The sequence below is a fragment of the Taeniopygia guttata genome, chromosome 3, assembly GCF_048771995.1.
Source record: "Taeniopygia guttata chromosome 3, bTaeGut7.mat, whole genome shotgun sequence".
Taxonomy (NCBI): domain Eukaryota; kingdom Metazoa; phylum Chordata; class Aves; order Passeriformes; family Estrildidae; genus Taeniopygia; species Taeniopygia guttata.
In genome coordinates, this window is record NC_133027.1 from 34,317,415 (window position 1) to 34,336,247 (window position 18,833).

An 18,833-nucleotide genomic window follows, 5' to 3' on the forward strand; every position below is an offset into this window, starting at 1 on the left:
AGCATTGTCTAGGAACTCAACACAACTGGGAGGGCAACCAAAGATGTAACAGCAAGTTGTCATTCCTGGTGAAATGGTACACACTGGTAGTGTATCCGACTAATCTGCCACAAAACACCAGTGTCATATAGAAGTGACTACAGAGGCATTGCATGTGGCTCCTGATCGTGCTGCTGTGGCACCTGGACTGGCAGGTGTTGCTCCTCTACTTCTGGGATCTTGAGTCCCCTTAGTCCTGCTACATCACCCTATACAGTCTCTGCATCCCTAATCTGCGTAGTTGTCACACTCTAAGACACTGAACATGTGAGCTCTGCACAGCCTTCTGAGGGTGTATGGATAGGGCGGACCCTCTCGCCCACACTCCAAGTTAGGCGAAAGCAAGCTAGTTCAGATCTGAAAGTCATGTATTTGCACAGATTTAAAAACTTGGGTACAGCCCTGGGCCACTCCAGCTACACAGATTCCAGAAGTGGGTGGCATCCAGTTGGCTTGGAAAATGAGTGAGGCAAATGTGTGTCTGTCTGTACCTGTCCTGGTCAATACATATGAGTCAACAGCATCATTATTAGGAAAATAAGATTAGGGCAGGGACTTGGAAGGTCCACCTACAACATCCAATCTGGTCTCACTCATTGTGGATATCAACTGTGTGTGGGATTGCATCCCCAAATTTATCAAGCTCCACCTGAAGATAATCTAGAATGTGTTTGCATACCCTGTTCCTAATAGGACAGTACATAATGGGACAGAGCTTCCTGATCTGATGGTTAGGAGCTTTCTAATTCCAATTCTAGATTACTAACATTTAATTATATGCATCTTCTTTCTACCACCAGTATCAATTCAAATTGCTTTTCCCACTCAAGGTGTTGGATATCCAAGATGTTTTTAGACAACAGTGGTGTCCCCGATCCGTCTGCCTCTGACAGCTCCACCTGCCATCCCTACTCTGATAGTTTGCAACTTCTGATCCACTTCTCACTCTCTTGCCTTTGGCTGAGGAGCTAATATTATGCTCACTTGACCCTCTGATGAAACTCGTTGATACAGAGGTGAATCTCAAATTTGCTTCCATCTATTCTCTCCTTCACCTGGAGGTCATTTTGTTTCCTGTTCTATGCCAGTATCACATAAGGCTTCATTGCTCTGTCTGAGACTCCACCTCTTAGCTATCTCAACTATATCTCCCTCTCCTCTGTTGCAACAGTCTTCCCTAATTTCGTCTTTTGTCATTCCATCATCTGCCTGATTTTTCATATCCCTTTCCATTACTGCAATTTAATTTCTCATTTTTTTCTTCTCTATCAGTTAGTCTTTTTTTGTTTTAATTTTGCAACTCCATCCTTCTTCCTCTCTTACACTTCAGGTAAGTTTCCTAGATCCTAGCCTTAAAGAAAGGATGAAAATTCTCAGATCTCCTCCTACAAATTGCTACACAAACCACCCTTGCTGTTGTTTGTTTTGGGTAGGTAGAGAATTCTTGCAAGAGTAATTTTTCCTTTGGTCTTACCTGAAACAGTCTTTCACAAGAAGGTGAATGTGTGCAGTCGCAGGCAGTAGCTTTGACAATACATTTGAAACCACCAGTAGGTCTTGTACCACCTCCTGGCACATTTGAAGGAAAACAACCTTAGGCATTCTTCTACTGCAATGTAAATCATTCTGGTATCTTCAGACCTGAGCAAAACCACTCCTGTTTTCTATCTCATCCTACTTCTTGCTATCACCTTTTCGGCATGCTAAGGAAAGTGTACTAGGAAAGCATACTTCTTTCTTTCCACTAATCTCATTTCTGGGTGATGTGAGAAGCCTATCAGGAAGACAGAGAAAGATGTTAGATAGCTTAAGTGTTCACACAGTCACCATATGCTGAGGAAATACACTTTGTTCTGCTGACCTACAGAATATTTTGACCTCTCTAGCTAACTTGCTTCTACTGTGCTGCCTGAGATCCCTCTTTCAAAGGAAACTGTTTTCATTCATTAATCTGAGTTAGTTTGGACCAATGGTTTTGCATTTTGGAATATGTTTTAGTTTACTGAGGTCTCTTCAAAAGAAAGCAGTACAAATCTATAGTTTATTATATGGGCAGTTTAAGAAAAACAAAATCAAGCTGTTTGGTGCTTTCTATAAAAAGGAGATGATACAGAATACCAATAGTTTGGGCTTTTTTTTGCAGGGGTGGGGGGGTAAGGGGTGGAGGCAGATGATTTTTCAAGTTCTGCTTTAAATTATATCCACCTCAGAAAGTAGATGGAAGATGCAAAGTCCTGCAAAGGGGCCTGAACTTTGTCCTCTTGGACACAGATTAGAGGAAATAAAAAGGGTGGTTGTGCCCACTCTTGCAAACAACTGTAAATTCTAAGTAGAATGCAGGGAGACTGCTTGTTTAGGCCCTTACATTCTCAAAATATGACAATATCTCCGAATGTATTTATCCTCTTCTTGAGCAGACTTTCACATCTGATTGTACAACAATGAAAGGACCAAAGGTACAAAAAGAAATATTCAGGATTTTGGCTCAGCTGAGTAAGCACCTCTTGACATTTCTGATCAAACTGTAAAGAACAACATAAGGAAAACAGGCTGATAACATATAAATAATATTTCCTAGCTTCAGGCATATGGTAACCCACATTTGAATTATGCAGACTAGGAAGACCGTTCCTTTGTAGTGATCCAAATACTTCATACTACTTATCTGTGGTTTTAAAAGCATAAGGCACAATAAGTGATCATCTTGATGGTTATGATTTTTCCTCCCTTTCTCACAAAGATAAGTAAACCACCTCTGCCCCAGACAGAATCCCAGCATTAACCCATGTCCTGTTAGGCTCTGTGCTAGTGAAATCCCAGTAGAAGCATCAGGATGGGTGAACACAGATCAGTTCATGCTCTATCCACCCCAGGGCTCATAGGCTTCTGCAGACTCCAGGGGCAAATTGCGATGTGCACATAACTTGCATTGCATATTGCACTGCATAGCACCCACCTGCTCCCAGCAGCTTGTCCTTTGGAGAGCTTGAGCAGCCCCACTGAACACAATTCCTTTGAGAAACATACTTGCTTAGTGACTTAGTGACTAAAGAGACATCAGTCTCTCAAAGACAAACATTTTTGATTATTGAACAACTCACAATGCAAGAAAAAATATTGCTTGTTTGATTTCACACAGGGTCCAAGCTCAATCTCCTAACACACTGCAGCTCCTCTTCCAGGCTATGCTGCATCTTTTCTGGAAGGTCTGTAACCTACACAGAAGCTAGAAACAGGGTAGAGTGATCTACAGATTGATTGCTAGGCCCATCCAATGGGAGTACCAATACTGCTGTGAGATGCTAAGGCTGATAGCATGCTGAATTAGATTCAATCCTGCTTGGCAGCTTTCTGAAATCTGTAGCTATTATTTGTGAGGGAAAGAAATTGCTGTTGAAGATGACCCACCTTTTATACCAACAGCCATGGTGGCCATGGGACTGTGATGTGCACAGGCATTGAGTATTTATATTTGGAAGGAATCTGATTTTCTGCAATTCAAGTTAATACAATCTGTTGCTTAACTCATCTTGTGGTATCATTATTATTATTAGGTTTGGTGTTTTTAACTACTGAAGATTCCTGTTTGAGATAGAGAGTTTCCCACAAGATTGACAGTGTCTGAACTGTGTGGATACAACACAACTACTAAAACTCAGAGACTTAAGACTGAAAGTATTGAAATCTAACTCAAGCAGACATGTGGACTTCACAAATAGTGAGGTTATAGCTTGTGTAGTTACTATCAGCGTTGTCAGGCAATGCCAGTGCTGAACAGGAGGAACAAAGGACTCCTTGCTTCCAGAGGCAATTGCCTGACATAAAAGAGACACACTGTTAAGAGTTCTCTAATTTGCTACCACACATTTTTCTGTGAATAATGGATTTCCATCTCTTGACTGTCACTGCCACGTTAAAATTGCATTGAGCTGAATTTCTCTTCATACCAGACTAATCAATAACAAATCAACAAAATATCTCTCTTGTGCTTCTCTTCCTTTCAGGTGTTAGCTTATCAAATAGACATGGCAAACTGCAGCTGTATAGTGCTTTCTGGAATTGTTATTTATTTGGCACTAGATTATCACATAAACATATGGGAAAATCTGCTTTACCCACAGCGAGTTTGAGGGAACAAGAATAAATCTTTTAGGGGATACCCTTGCAAGGGATTTAATTCCACATCTCTGGGAAATGCTGAGCATAGATTTCCTTATCTCCTACAGAGTCAATCACTAGCAGTGCAATTAACTTCCCATACATCAATCATTGAGTGAGTTATCAAGCAGACAAGTCTTGCCCTGTGATTGCCGACACCTACCCTCTCACCAGTGACATCCATTGCAATTCTAAAATCAACAGCCAGCTAGATTTAGAGACATAAAGTTGCTAGCAATATAAATTCCCTTTTTACTTGCAGCCATCTATCTGTCAGCCTGGGTATGTAAGTCAGTTCAATCCTTTTGTGCCTATGCTATGTAAAAGGTCCCTATTTATAGCCAGACCCAGACAAAAGCATAGTCCTTACAACCAAGGCTCTCAAAAGAATAATAAACTTTCTTACCTTCCACCAAAGCTTACTGAGTTAGGCTGGCCTAGGGGCTTCTTTCAGCAGTCAGATTTAGCCTGACCAGAAGCAGAGATTAGAAGTAGATAGACAACAGTGCTGATGTTTATTTTTTGAGGAACTCCCAGTGGAATGAGTATGCCTTGGTTTTTTTGTTTGTTTTTCCTTTATTTCACAAAAGTATTGCACAAAAATGAAATCTGAAGCAGTTTTGATGAAAGCAGTGAGCCCTGTTGGTAAGTCATTTAATAATTAGCTAAACAAAGCTCTTGACAGTTCACAATAGGAAATCTGATTCAAAAAGGGTGGAGAGAACAATCTGATAGATCTGTTCAACAATTTCAACATATGTATTTCATCAAGTAAAACGTTATTGTTTCCTGCCACCTAATGGTATACATTAAAAATTACAAACCAGTAGACAATTCTCAATTTATACTATTTCTAATAGATGTTGATATATTTATTTAAATATAGAGAAAAAATAAAAGTTAGGGATAAAAATATGAATTATTATTTCTGGCTTTCAGTGAGATCCAGACTGCCTAAATTAGTCTAAATCCTGTGTTTTAGTGAAGCTGTATTTCTACATTAAATGCCTGTGCTGCCTAAGGGTGCCACTGAAAACCTGTTTAAATATGTCCTGTTCATCTAAATTAAACTTAGATAGAAGCTTGTCATATATGTATTTGTAGCAACCTTTTATATAAAAGTCAAGTCTTTTATATAAAAGAAAGCTTTAATGTACAACATTGTCACAATCTAGTTGTTTTTTTGAATGGGGCATAGAAATGCTGAACCCAGCCTATATTTCCCAGACACAAAAATTGCATGAGTGTTAAGCATTCCTTCTCTTGATGGTGACCCACAGAATTTTCAGGTACTCTGTGGCGATCAAAAATTGTAGTCAAAAGAGAATATAGAAAGATACACTCTATATTAAAATTTAAAAATGCATCTAAATATTTTTTGCTGGGATGAAGAAAATTTATTGAGTAAAGGAAAAGAGAAATATTAATAAATACCACAACCACTACTTTATTTAAAGACAGCTGCAAGTGTGTGAATGCAGTGGTGCAGACAGCAGCTCCAGACTGAAAGCAGCATTAGACTCTGAATGTGAACCAATACCTGAAACCTAGTCTAGAAAAAAATACCTAGAACATTCTGTAACTGCACAGATGGTCAAACTAAAAGGAAGAGATATGTAGAAGGAAAAAATCCTATGCATTTTGGAATAAATTTAGGCAAACTGTCAGCTGAGTATGGGGTTTGGCTCTTATAAAATTAGTAGCACAGGTATCCCTAAAGTATGTTCTAATTTTGGGTAGCTTTGATTATTCATACTCTGAATAAAGTTCTCTTCAATTTTCTCATGTTGACAGCAATGAAACATGGGTATCCAGACACTGACTTATGCAATACTGCTTCTCTGGCTAGTGATATTAGTTCAGCACATGGCCAGGTGATGCAGAAATTTATGTCTCCACATGTAAAAGTTTGTCATATTTTACAATTATATGGCCACAGTAGGACTTTTTCACTGTCTGGTAGAGTACACATTTGGTATGTTTAATTTCAGAAATTACCACTAACATTCTGGGGAGAGATTTATTACTTTTGTAACTGATCACTGCTCCCACTGTGATCAGCAGCTAAAGGCCAGTCTGTGGCAAGGTGAACATCAACTCAAACACTTATTTAAACCTCTTGAACGTGTTGCTTGGTACATGGCTTTCTCTAGAGTAGCACCTGCCAGCAGCAGACAGAACACTGTGGAAACCTCTTGGGAACTCATGACATCCAAATGTGACTTCTTTAAATCACATGACCATTACTTAAAGCCATCTCTGTGTATTTGTTTTTTGAACACTGCTTATAATATCAGATATATGTATATATATATATCCATAAACATATATACATATACACAAATACATTCAATATAACGAAAGAATCCGTCATTCCACATATTTCTGAATCTGATTAAGATTTTTGGCATACTTTCTTGACCAGTCAAAAAGCAATTTTCACTTTATTACTGAACAACAACAGGTATTTTAAAACTGCAAGGTATTAATAAAATTATTTTGGTATGACTTCACCTAGTAGTTTTGCTATCAAGATAATAATTTTTGTTTGAGCTATAGTACATCTTCTACAAAGAAATCTAGTTATGAGTTGAAGAGTGGAAGTGATGAGAATCCAGCATGTTTTCTGGTAAATTGTTCCTACATTTAACTATCCCCAGGATAAAAATGTGATCCCTATTCCTTGCACAAACTGGATTTAATTATGACATTTTTGGCATTAGAATTGTGATCTGCCAAGTATTAGAAATCATTTCCTGTACAGGTATTTCTAGATTAAGTTAGTAGAAAAAATAGTTAAATATGATCTGCGGTTTCAAGTTAAAACGGATTGAATTAAACAAAGTGGGATTCTCATCCTGTAATTATGAAACACTGAAATGTCATATAAAGAAAGCTGAACAACATCTCTATGGATAGACACCGCAGTTTCTAGCCTTGATTCACTTAATGTCATGAATTACTCATATAATTTAAAGTAGGACTGTCTTCAACTTAAGTGTGCAGTATTTAAAAATCTAAAAAGCAATTGGTGATGAAACCCACAGTTACTAGTCTAGACTGAGTGGAAAGCTCTGTCTTACCACAGAGGTGGGTCATACAGCAGAAGAAACTGGATGACTTCTGACCTTACAAGAAAATGAGTGCAAAACTATGCCATAAAGGCTTCTTTTCCTTTTCCCGCCCTGCTCTTTGCCAGACTACGACTTGTCTGGTTCGAGACAGATTGCCCTGACCTGCTTTTTATCAAAGTGTAAAATAATAATTATTGGTGTTTATGCTATATTATTGGCATTTATGCTACCTAAGATGAAACCATTTATTTCTAAGTCCTGTTGATCAAAACCATTACTGCTCTGGTCTTGTTTAGTTTGTCTTACTCATTCTTAGGGGTAAGACAACCCTTTCTGTTCCCACATTTAATCTGTACAGGACTGACAATAAAACCAGACAGGCCAAATGGTAAAACTTCTCCTTTTCACGTATCCAAGAAAGAAATGACTGTCCCTAATCAAGAAAAAATCCCATTTGTCTGAGGGAGGAGGGACGGGAGAAAACAGCTTCAAAGTATCAGCACAGAAAGAGAAGGACAAAGCAGACAATAATTAGGGTAGAAGGAAGACAGAAGACAGCAAACAAAACATGAAAACAGCTGTAGTGCCAAGACCTAGGATTAATGTGACAAGAGTGCTCACTAGCAGTTCCTATAAGAGAGGGTAAAACATCTAATCAGCTGCTGGGGTGGAAACATGCAACAAGATTCCTTCCATGAACCACAGAGCAGGGAGGAAAACTTACAGCAACACTAACATGTCAGACAGAAGTGACAAGAAAACAGCTATGCTTGAAGGAATGCAACAGAAATTGCCTGGATGCTTCATCACCTATAAAAACATAATTTAAAGTAACACCTACTAGGAAATGTGACAAGTTTAAGGTTCAGCTGCAAGCTATGTAAAAATTTTGGGAGATTTTGAAATAGAATAGTAGACTTGGAGCCATATGTTTATGTCCAAATCCAATATTGCAGTTTGCTCACGGTTAGATCCATGTCAATCAGAGGCAACAACATGGACTTCAAAGGAGTTACATCTGATTGATGCTGGCATAAATATGGGCATAATCTGGTCTGGGTCAGTAGGGTCTGCAATCATCAGATCCTCATTAATTGCTCTGCATGATTATTCACAAATAATAGTAATCCCTGCCAGAGCTTTTTAATGGTTGTCAACAATACTAAGGATGTGCAAAATGACTAATACACACAGATGGGGAATGCAGTTGATTTCAGCTCTTAATGTCTGCTGTACAGATTTAACAGAAGTGGCCCCAAGTGACTGAACAACTTACAAAAGAGAAATATGTATTCAAAATGTAATTGAAGTTGCTGGAATATCTAAACATATATCAGGAATGACATGGATATAATTATTACCCCATCAGAGCTGGAAAGACATAAATGCTGGGACTAAACTCCACTAAAACATTGTTCAGCCAGTGTACATTTGGATAAAACTCTTTGACTGCCCCTTTAAAAAATAGTTATTTATTTATTTATTTATCTATTTATTTTTATTACCAGTGCAAATATCCAAGGCCATGTGGACAAACCATCTTTTGTACTCAAAAGGCAACAACAATGCAGGTGTTAGTATATTTTCAGATACTTTTTTTCTCTTTCACCTAGGTCTGACTAGCAGGTGAACATCTTACTGCAGATATTTCTTCTTTCCACCCTTTCATCATAAATGCTATAACTTCCTCTGTAAGATACTAGGCCACATGACCATTCATTTCCTTTTCAAGTTCCATGTATCACCAGGTACAGGAGACAAGAGTCCCAGCATGGCATCTACTAACTGTACATAAGCAGAATATACCTTACGGTTTATAGTATGAGTTTAGCAATTCACAGTAAGTGACACATTAGTAATAGATGTCAGACTCACATGTAAAGTAATTCCTTTCTATACTATTGCTCTCTATTTTTAGTTTTGCAGATCTTGCCACAATGATGTGAAATATAGCTAAATTCCTCCTACTCAGATACATTGCTTTCTGAAAGAAACACAAATATTTGAATAGCAAACTTGGATATTTTTAATATCTTCCACTATTAGCAATACATATTACATGATTATATATCATTTGATGGTTATTATGTTATTATGTTTTCCAGGTCCTAAACTTTATCAAACATCTATGTGTTGCCTTCAGTTGAAGTTGGAAGCAACCTCAACTTTTGACATTCATACTCCTTGTTCGTTGCAAAGATGGTATTCTATTGTTTGTTAAAATTCTTACCCCCTTTAGAAACTTAAATAGTGCCTTGTTTCCCTGGGATATACTGGGATATGTTCCAACTTTGATCCCATGACCAATCACTCAAAATTTGAGTGCTTTTTCAGCAGTCTCTAAGGATAAAGGGCATGTTGAAGAGCAAGTAGGTGGTCTTCTCAGTTAGCAGGAAGAGTAAGCCTTTTATTTTGCATAAATCTTAATGATTAAGAAATTCTAAATCAACATGAGAAAATATTTTTTCACTAAATACATAATGAAGCAATAGTCTTCAATGAAGTGGGACTGTGGTCATTACAGGAATATTCAGTAATGGCTTGGAACTCAGATAGAAAAAAAAATCTAATTATAACAGTTATACATATTTATGTTAGACATGAAATCTATCATTCCAGTGTTTAAACTAGGCCCTATTCATACAGGATTACATATGAGCAAGAGGTGATGCCATTTATATATAATTCTAATTTCTAGCATTTTTCTTTGAGGCACAGTATTGAGTTAGAGTTCTTGGTGAAAAGTAAAAAATGCTAGTCAGTATGGTTTGCCTTACAGATAATATCAAAACAGACAGGGAAGAACAACTTAAAGCTTGTCACATGCATTGGAGGCTGCATGAAAGGGCTTGATGAAGAGGCATGCACAGGGACAAGATGTGAAACACTAACAAAAGGGAAAGGATTGACCTGGAGACAACTGAAAGAAAGGCAGCAAGGATGAGTATACAGAGGAAGAAATGGAGGCTGCAAAAGTAGACCAAGTAGACCAAGAAGATTCACCTGGATGATGGAAGTAATGTGAGGTTGTCATACTTTGATGAGGAGAACATTAGAAAGAATGTTTTCATAAAACCTGACAAAGAAAATATGTGCATATGAAAGATCATAATTTCAATAAAATAATGTAACAAAGGTCTGAGCAAGAGTGTTTCAAAGAAAAGACCTTGGAAAAAATTAAGTCAAAGTAAGGCAGACTGAAAGCCAGGTTGGATGGGCAGTCGAGAGAGATTTTGAGAGACAGAGTGGAACAGGTAATATCTGCAGGTCTATGAATTATTTTCATCCTTCTGGGGCAGCTGCTGGGGTAGAATTTGAGGATTTCAGATATTTGTGAAGGGAGCCTAGAAGAGAGAGAGAGTTTTACAAGGACATGTAGGGACAGGACAAGGGAGAATTGATTCAAACTGGAAGAATACAGGTTTAGATTGGATATTAGGTGAATAATTCTTTACTGCAAGAATGGTGAGGCATTGGAAAAGGTTGCCAAGAGAAGCTGTGGATTCCCCATCCTTGAAAGTGTTCAAGGCCAGGTCGGACGGGCTCTGAACAGCCTTGCCCAGTGAAAGGCGTCCCTGCCACTGGCAAGTCTGCTGGAACCAGATCGTCTCTAAGGTCCCTTCCGACCCAAACCAGTCTGCGATTCGTCGATTCTGGGGTGGTGACACGACAACCCCTGCAGTGGAAGAAAAGGGTTTAAGGGGAGAGGTGAAACCTTTGGTTTCAGCTGCGACTGTGACAGCACCTGGGCGAGGCCTCCCGTGGTCGTGCCTATGACTGCGGCCATGGCTGTGGCTGTGCCTATGGCTGCGGCTGTGGCCGTGGCTTGTGGCTGTCCCTGTTCCCGTCGCTGTGGGGGAGCGCGGGAGCAGCGCGCTCCCGCCCTCAGGGCGCGCTCCCGCCCTCAGGGCGCGCTCCCGCCCTCAGGGCGCGCTCCCGCCCTCAGGGCGCGCTCCCGCCCTCAGGGCGCGCTCCCGCCCTCAGGGCGCGCTCCCGCCTCCCGCGTGCCGCGCGCGTACCCGCCCCCGGCCCAGCGCCCCCACGCGCACGCAGGAACCCTCCCTCCCACTCCTCCACCCATTGCGGAGCCGTCGCTGATTGGTCCGTACGCCGGCGGCGCTGGCCAATAGGAGGCCGGCCCGGGCCCCCGCCTCTTTAGAAGGCGCTGGCGGCGCCGGAGCGGCATGGCGGCGATGGCGGCGGCGGGGCGGGCGCTGCGCGCTGCGCTCCCCGCCGGGCTCTGGGGCCGCCTGGCCCCGCTGCCGGGCGCGCCCCGCCGCACCGCCGCGCACTTCGCTTTCCAGCCAGACCCGGCGCCCAGAGAGTACGGTGAGAGCGCGGCTGGCCGGGATCCACCCAGCGGGCCGGCCTCAACCTCTCTCTGCCGCCGGGTCCGCCCTGTCGCCACTGCCTCCTTAGGGGAGGCCGCCAGCAGCCCCTCCGGGATGGGAGCAGGCAGGCAGAGTCCGCCGGGGCCCGGCGGGGCGCTGCGGGTCGTCCCCGGGCGGCGGAGGCACCCGCACGGTCGTGTGACCCCGCTGTGTCCTCGGCGCTTCCACCCGGGGGCTTTCCGCAGGAATCCTGGGCTGTGGGTGGGAATGCCCTTGTGGGTCGCTGGTGGGGCTGGGAATGCCGCAGGCCCCTTTGGCAGTGGGGTGGCGAAGTGCTTTGGGCTGTCAGGGCCAGAGCTGCGGTAGATGGGCCCATCGTGTGCTCAAACCTGCAAGGCCATCCTCGGCCCCTGTCCTGTACCAAAAGTTTCTAGCAGTAACTTACTGACTTGACATCTGTCCTGGTTTTTGTGTTGCATGCTTAGGCCATGAGTGTGATAATAAACCCATGATGAATAAAGACTGCTGTCTGCCGAAAGGTTGGAGGTCATCCTCGTGGTCACATGGTTGAAAGTAAACACAGATTACTTGGAAATGAGCAGCTCATGGTGTTTGACTTTTATTTCTGAGATTTGTCCCTGCAAATGGCTAGTGCCGAGTTCTCCTGAAAGAAGCCTGCTGGCTGCAGAACGGCTGCGTCTATCGCGTGAACCTGAACCTAACTATCCCCTAGAAAACTTGTTACTTGGTTGAATACCTTGTTGTTGCATCTTGATCATGAGCAACAGAAACAGAGTTTCTGTTAGTAACAAAGATATGCAGCGACCAAGGTGCCACATAGTGAAGCTTGTGTATGGCAGGTCCCTGCTTGAGGTCATGTGAAGAAGCTCTGGAGTGGCATGCCAGTAATTGCCATTAATTAGTAGAAAATTAATTCCCTGTGACTTAAAATACACTTCAAAATTCTGTGGAAAAGCAGTGGAAGTCAAATAAAGTTATGGCAATACTGCTCCTGATATTGTTGAGATATTGCTTTTCCGACTTCATAGGTCAAATCTAAAAGATACAATTAGTTACCCCCTTCCTCTGTGGGGCTTATACAAAGGCCTGTGTTATAAGCAAGATAAGCAGGTTAGAACTATCATGGTGATGCGTTTCTGACAGTAGCTTAAGTAATACCCATTTATTTATATACTAGGATGTTATCTTGTAGAAAACCTAACTACTAATGTGGATAGATGGATAGGGAAAGAGAGAAACAGCTGCCATTCCCGAGCTTTTCTTCTCTTGAATTTGTAAATTTTGTTAGTTAGGGCTTTTTTATAACCAGAATTGTTCTCGTAACATTTTCTTTTCCGCATTTTCCTCTCCTTGAAGGGCCATGTAAAATATAACAAGTGAAGTTACCAAGCACAGGAATGTGTAGGAATGCAGCTGCTCAGATGTAGCATGACAGTAGTCTTTAACAAAAAATACTAACATTAATTAATGATTTAGAAGAAAGGGAAGCTGAATGTTTGTTGAGAAGTACTGTAACTACTGGGAAAAGAATGTAGTTCACCTTTCTGAATTCTAACACCTGTTAGTTTGTGTGGGATCTTCATCTAATTATCTTAGTTAGTTAGTTTTACACACTGTGTGTGCTGGAGGTAGTATTCTCCTGGACTGTAGATTCTAGTCATGGCTTAAGAGATTTTGCCAGTTAAAGAGCTACCAAATTAAAGAGCAGCCAAGGAATTTCTTACTTGGTTTCATTTATGAATTATTTTATTTGCTTGGAGAATCTGAATTGGTCACAGTAGTGAGGACTAGGCTACTGTTTTGGTCCATCTTTGCTTCCAGGTCTCCTTGTTTTTCCCAAAAGTGCAGGAAGGAAGAAGGGCATTCTGGTAGCCTTGTTCTGAATTAAACAACTTGCTTTGCTTCAGCACCAAGTTTCTTTCTTTGAGATATGGATTTGAAACTTGACATTTACTAACTGCAGTGCAGAGAGCAGGCCAGTGGTCTAGAAAATTTCTGATAATAATAGATGTCTGTAAATGGGAAAGGCTGGAGCTTAAAAAATGTGATTAAAGAATGATAAAGTAAACTTCAGTGAATTTTAGTGAGGGGGAGGGGGGTGGGGAGATCCCAGTCCTCAAAATGATAATATGTTGGTTTCTTCCTTTGAAAAGGAAGACATTCTTCCCAGTGCTTGACTGAGCTTTGCAAAGCTGCATTTGCTCTAGGCAAGAGCATAGATTTTTGAAAAAAAAAATTGGAAGTGGAATTATAGTCCTTGGGAAGGCCAAGTATACAATGCTCAATCCCATCTATCCTATAATTTAAGTTTATTCAACAAATGAATCTTGGGTATCCCTAACAGGGATCTTGTTTTTGATGGTTAAGTTTTTAGACATGTTTGCACCAGTGTTTTCTAACGTACTTCATGTTTTGAACCAAATTAAATTGCGGAATGATCATGTTCACACAGGGCAAACTCAGAAGATGAATCTCTTCCAGTCCATAACAAGTGCCTTGGACAATGCTTTAGCCAAAGATCCAACTGCAGGTACCTTATACTTGTTAGTGTATTTTGTTTTATGTAAATTGTGTTTTGGTTTGCCTATCTGTGTACAATATTTAATGTATTTCTCATGCCCTGTAAAGTTTGCTAATAAGTTATTACTTCACTTTGATCTCAAATCTTAAAAAGGTGTTGCATTAACAGATTACTAATGGATTATATGGTCTAAAATGTAGTTGTATCTTCTGTATTAGCTCTGTGTATTTCACTTGAAAGTGAGGACAGAAGATACATTCTTTAACATGTTTAAAGTATTACTGAGGAGAACTGTCCTTGAGGGCAGCTTGAGTCCCACTAGTAGGAGTTTTAAAAATGTAAACATTACTTTTAAATTTCTTAAACTTTCTGTTACCTAAAACTGGTACTTTTTTAGAGACCATATATTCCTCACTCTGTACATTCTACTTTCTTCCCTACCCTCCAAAATTAATTTATAGGTTTACTTATTTCTGTTCATTGTTATGCTTCATACCATGAACACAGCTGCTAAGGCTGCATAATCTTGTGTAATTTTGGGTTTTCCTTTTAGTTTGTTAGTAGCCCTTTTTGGCACTGCTTGAATCACTGCTCAACCTAAAGTTTGACTAATTGTCTAATCTGTTGGGACAAATTCCGTCTTGTCTGTCCAGTACTGTGCCTGTGTACATTCCCTCTCAATCTCAGCTGTTTTATATGTGCCTCGATTAGATTAAATTTACACAACTGAGGGTAAATTAGGGCCAAGAACAGATTTTATTACAATTTCTGTAGAATCAGATGTATAAAAGCAAGTCGAATGTTAGTCCATCAGGAGCCTAGACTCATATATAATCTTGAGCCTTTAGAGAACCAGTTGCTCTAAGGTTCCAGTCTTGCTCCTCAGCTTTGCAGGGCGTAGTTTTTGTAAAGCAAGACCATGTTGGAGTTCTACAGTCCAGATGTGAATTCTCAGAATCACTGCACTTACTGAATTAATTAGGACTTTTCACAATGGAAAACATGTACTTCATATGTTTTTAGTTGTATAGGAATTGAGCAATTGTTGTTTAAGTGTGGAAATCCTCATACTTGTGTTGATTAGTATTAGAATGTCTCCAGGAAAATACATTTCAGTGGATGAATTGAATGAGTAAATCCATTCAAGTTTGTGGATATCAGCATTAAATGGGAAGATTTTTTGTAGATGCCAGCTGGCTCTAAAGTAAGGAGCCATATGGTAACAGAATGAACTTGCAAAGATTTTAAGTACATAAAACCCCACCCAAATTACTGTTAGAAATGAGAGAAATGATTTAGGGACATAGTTCAATCATACATTCCATGAGTGTATTCATTTTACATGTTTATAGAATTTATTTTTTTTAAGTCATGTCACTGATGTGATTAGCACAAGTATGCTAATCCCTTTTAGTGATTCCAATCAGAAATTTATTTTATTTCATTAAGAATAGTATTTGAAAGGCAAGAAGGTTAACTTATTATTTTGTGTCCTTTAGAATACAGAGAATATTGAAGAATTGTGGAATAATCAGAACTGACCCTGGTTCATGCAAACAGCTATTGGCAATATTGATGCACATCTTACATGCTTAGAAATTTGAAATGGGCAATAGCTGTTTCTGTGAAACAGATAATGGTTAACAAAACTGTTTTAAGAAAATTCAAAGAAAGAAACGCAAACAGATTAGTTAATATGAAGCTAAGTTTTAAAGGCAAATACTTTTAATGATAAAACTTTATTGACTACAAGAATAGTAGTGTTAAATACTGAGAACTGTCCTAGTTATTAAATAGTCATCTTTTCTGTAGAGGAGTTCCTTTGAAGTCACTCTTCAGACTTCTTTGAAGTCTGGCAAGTATGTGTGAAGAAGACTTGACATTTCATATTGGATTGATATTTTGAAAAAAACTTCAATTTGATGGTTTTCAAAACATTATATTTATTGAAATCTGTGGATGGAGAATGAAAATGGTTACCAGTTGAAGCAGAAGGCTTAATTTCAATGACTCATTTGTGACTGAGTGTAATTGCTTTTTGGAATTTTACTCATTTAGTTTTAGACACTATGTTACTATAGGATATATCAAAAAAGTAAATAGCTAATGAAAACCTAACAGAATAATTTTCATGAATTCTGTTTTGAGACAGCTGTGTTAGTGTTCTGATTCCTCATTAACCTTGATTCTTCATTTGTTATTGTCCGGCCATGCATGAGAAATGTTTAGATCTAGATAAATCTTGAAGTGGAATGAAATGTTAGGAGTTACTTTTGTTAGTGACTCATATAAAAGCATTTGAAACATGATTATTTAAAAGTAAGATGTGTTGGAGTAATGTTAGCCTCCCCTACTGTTCTTATTTTCAGTTGTATTTGGTGAAGACGTGGCCTTTGGTGGAGTCTTCAGATGTACAGTTGGCTTGCGAGACAAGTATGGTAAGTTTATATAATTTATAAATCTGACATCAGTTTCATATTAACATCTCTGCTCTTTTTTTTTCACCCATTTTGCTGTGAGAAGTGTTGTTACTGGAATGCTAAAAAACCGTAAAATCAATGTTTCATGTATGCAGGCTAATTAGTGTAGAGTATTTTACAGGTCTTGGGAGCTGGTTGTGGAGACAATAACATGATACAGCTTTTAATTTGGCAATTGCTACTCCCCCGCTGGGCTATTACAGAGAAGAAGAAGTTATAACATATTAAATTTCAGCAGCTTAGTTTCTTCAAGGCACAGAGATGACTTGGACCTTTTGCAGCAAGTGATTAAATTTAGTTAACGATAATAATGATGTGTTACAGCCATCTTGGAGAACAAACTTCCACCTTTTTTTGAGTAAACTAAAAAAGGGAGAGGACAAAGACTATACTTCTAAGAAGTTTCAGAAACACAACCATATTTAGTTCTCTGCTTCAATTATCTTGTTTTCTTGCTCTCTAGTTGACATGTTAATGTTCAAATAATTTGCATAGAACTTCTGTTAGCTGTGATCTTTAGTGTTGCTTGTGGAGACTGACTTACATTTCTGTAGCTGGTGTGATATGTTGACTGTGCGTACTAGACTCCATGTGAAAACCAGGCCTCTGAGACAGCAACCAGATGCTGGAAACATAGGCAACAGATGTTATTTGGGAAGTAAGTAACAGGAGCAGATGGTTGCATAAGCAACCTTCTTGGGTTTTAGTGAACATTTCCAGTTTAAAAGACAGAAGGGACAATCTTTATATTCTTAGGGTGGTGCTTTGAGGGTCATTTGATGGGCTTTTTTGATGTAAGACAGTCATATAATACTGGAACGGAGGAAAGAGATTAAATAATCTTTGTAGTAGTATTTTATTGGTAGAATATTCCAATGTGCCAGTGCTGTTCAGAGACTCTGTGATGGCCCTGACTGCCCTGACAGAGCACTGGGGGTCTTTTGAGGGAGTGCAAAGGACTGTTTGCACTGTGCTAATCCAGATGATAACCAGCAGTCACAGCACATCAGCAGCCTAGCTAGAGTCAGGTTTATTGCATGGATATTATAACAAAGGTTTTAAATGAGATTTTTGAGGAAGCTATGATGTGATGTCAGGAATATTTGGAAAGAGCTCCTTTAAAATATGAGAGGGAACATAAGAATTGTATTTATACGAAGTACAATTGTACTTATATGCATTGAACAAGGATTAATGAAACTACTATTGCCATTTGCGCAAAAGGTACTGACCTCTTCAGGGTGAACAAGAGGATAGGTTTTATGAAGAAAAAGTAAGTGTTATTGTTTCAGCTGATTATAAAGTAAAATGGGTAAATATATAAAGTGCTGGTGAGATCAGATTGATGAGGTAAGAAGCTGTCTCTGCATTCATTCATACTATTGCAAAGATCATACTTGCTAGAGGAAAAGTGTGTCAGCTAGAAGAGAAGGAAAACTTTGAAAAGCTTTTTACTGTTTTCATACGTTAATAAAAAGTTTGTTCTACAGATTCTGGTGTTTAGGTCTAGTTAATAGTGATTGAGAGAGAAGGTGTTAATAGTGATTGAGAGAGAAGGAGGTGGAGAAGGCATGACTTGATGTGGTGGTTTGACCCTGGCTGGAGGCCAGTACCCACCAAAGCTGCTCTAGCACTCCGCTCAAGTGGATGCAGGAGAGAAAATGTAATGAGAGGCTCTTGAGTTGATACAAGGATATGGAGAGGTCACAAACTGATTACTGCTGTGGGCAAAATGGACTTGACTTACAGAAATCGGTTGGATTTATTACCAATCAAAATCAGAGTAGGATAATGAGAAGTAAAAGTCATCTTAAAAACACATTCCCTTACCCCTCTCTCCTTTCTGGGCTTAACTCCACTCTTGATTCTCTGCCTCCTCCTCCCACCCAGTGGCACAGGGAGATAGAGAATTGGAGTTGTGGCCAGTTCATCACTTCTTGTCTCTGCCATTGCTTCTTCCTCATGGAGAGGAGTGCTTTCCCTGTTGTAACGTGGAGTTCCTCCCACAGGAGACAGTTCTCCATAAACTTCTCTAGCATGACTCCTTCCCGTGGGCTGCAGTTCTTCATGAACTGCTCCAGTGTGGGCCCTTTTCACAAGGTGCCCTTGTTCCTTCAGGAACAGGCTGCTTCAGCATAGGTCCCACATAGGGTCACAAACTCTGCCAGCAAAGCTGCTCCGGTATGAACTCCTCTCTCCACAGGGCCGC

The 18,833-nt window shown here is 39.9% G+C and overlaps 1 protein-coding gene across 1 annotated transcript in view; it reads left to right on the top strand.

The window, feature by feature from the left end:
• Positions 1 to 11,421: 11,421 nt before the first annotated feature.
• BCKDHB (branched chain keto acid dehydrogenase E1 subunit beta) overlaps positions 11,422 to 18,833 on the top strand; it is a 109,556-nt gene continuing 102,144 nt past the window's right edge. Inside the window, exons 1-3 of the mRNA XM_030267500.4 lie at positions 11,422 to 11,600; positions 14,076 to 14,153; positions 16,514 to 16,582. Coding sequence (XP_030123360.3) covers positions 11,456 to 11,600; positions 14,076 to 14,153; positions 16,514 to 16,582 — 292 coding nt within the window. The 5' untranslated portion in view covers positions 11,422 to 11,455. The remainder of the gene's footprint in view (positions 11,601 to 14,075; positions 14,154 to 16,513; positions 16,583 to 18,833) is intronic.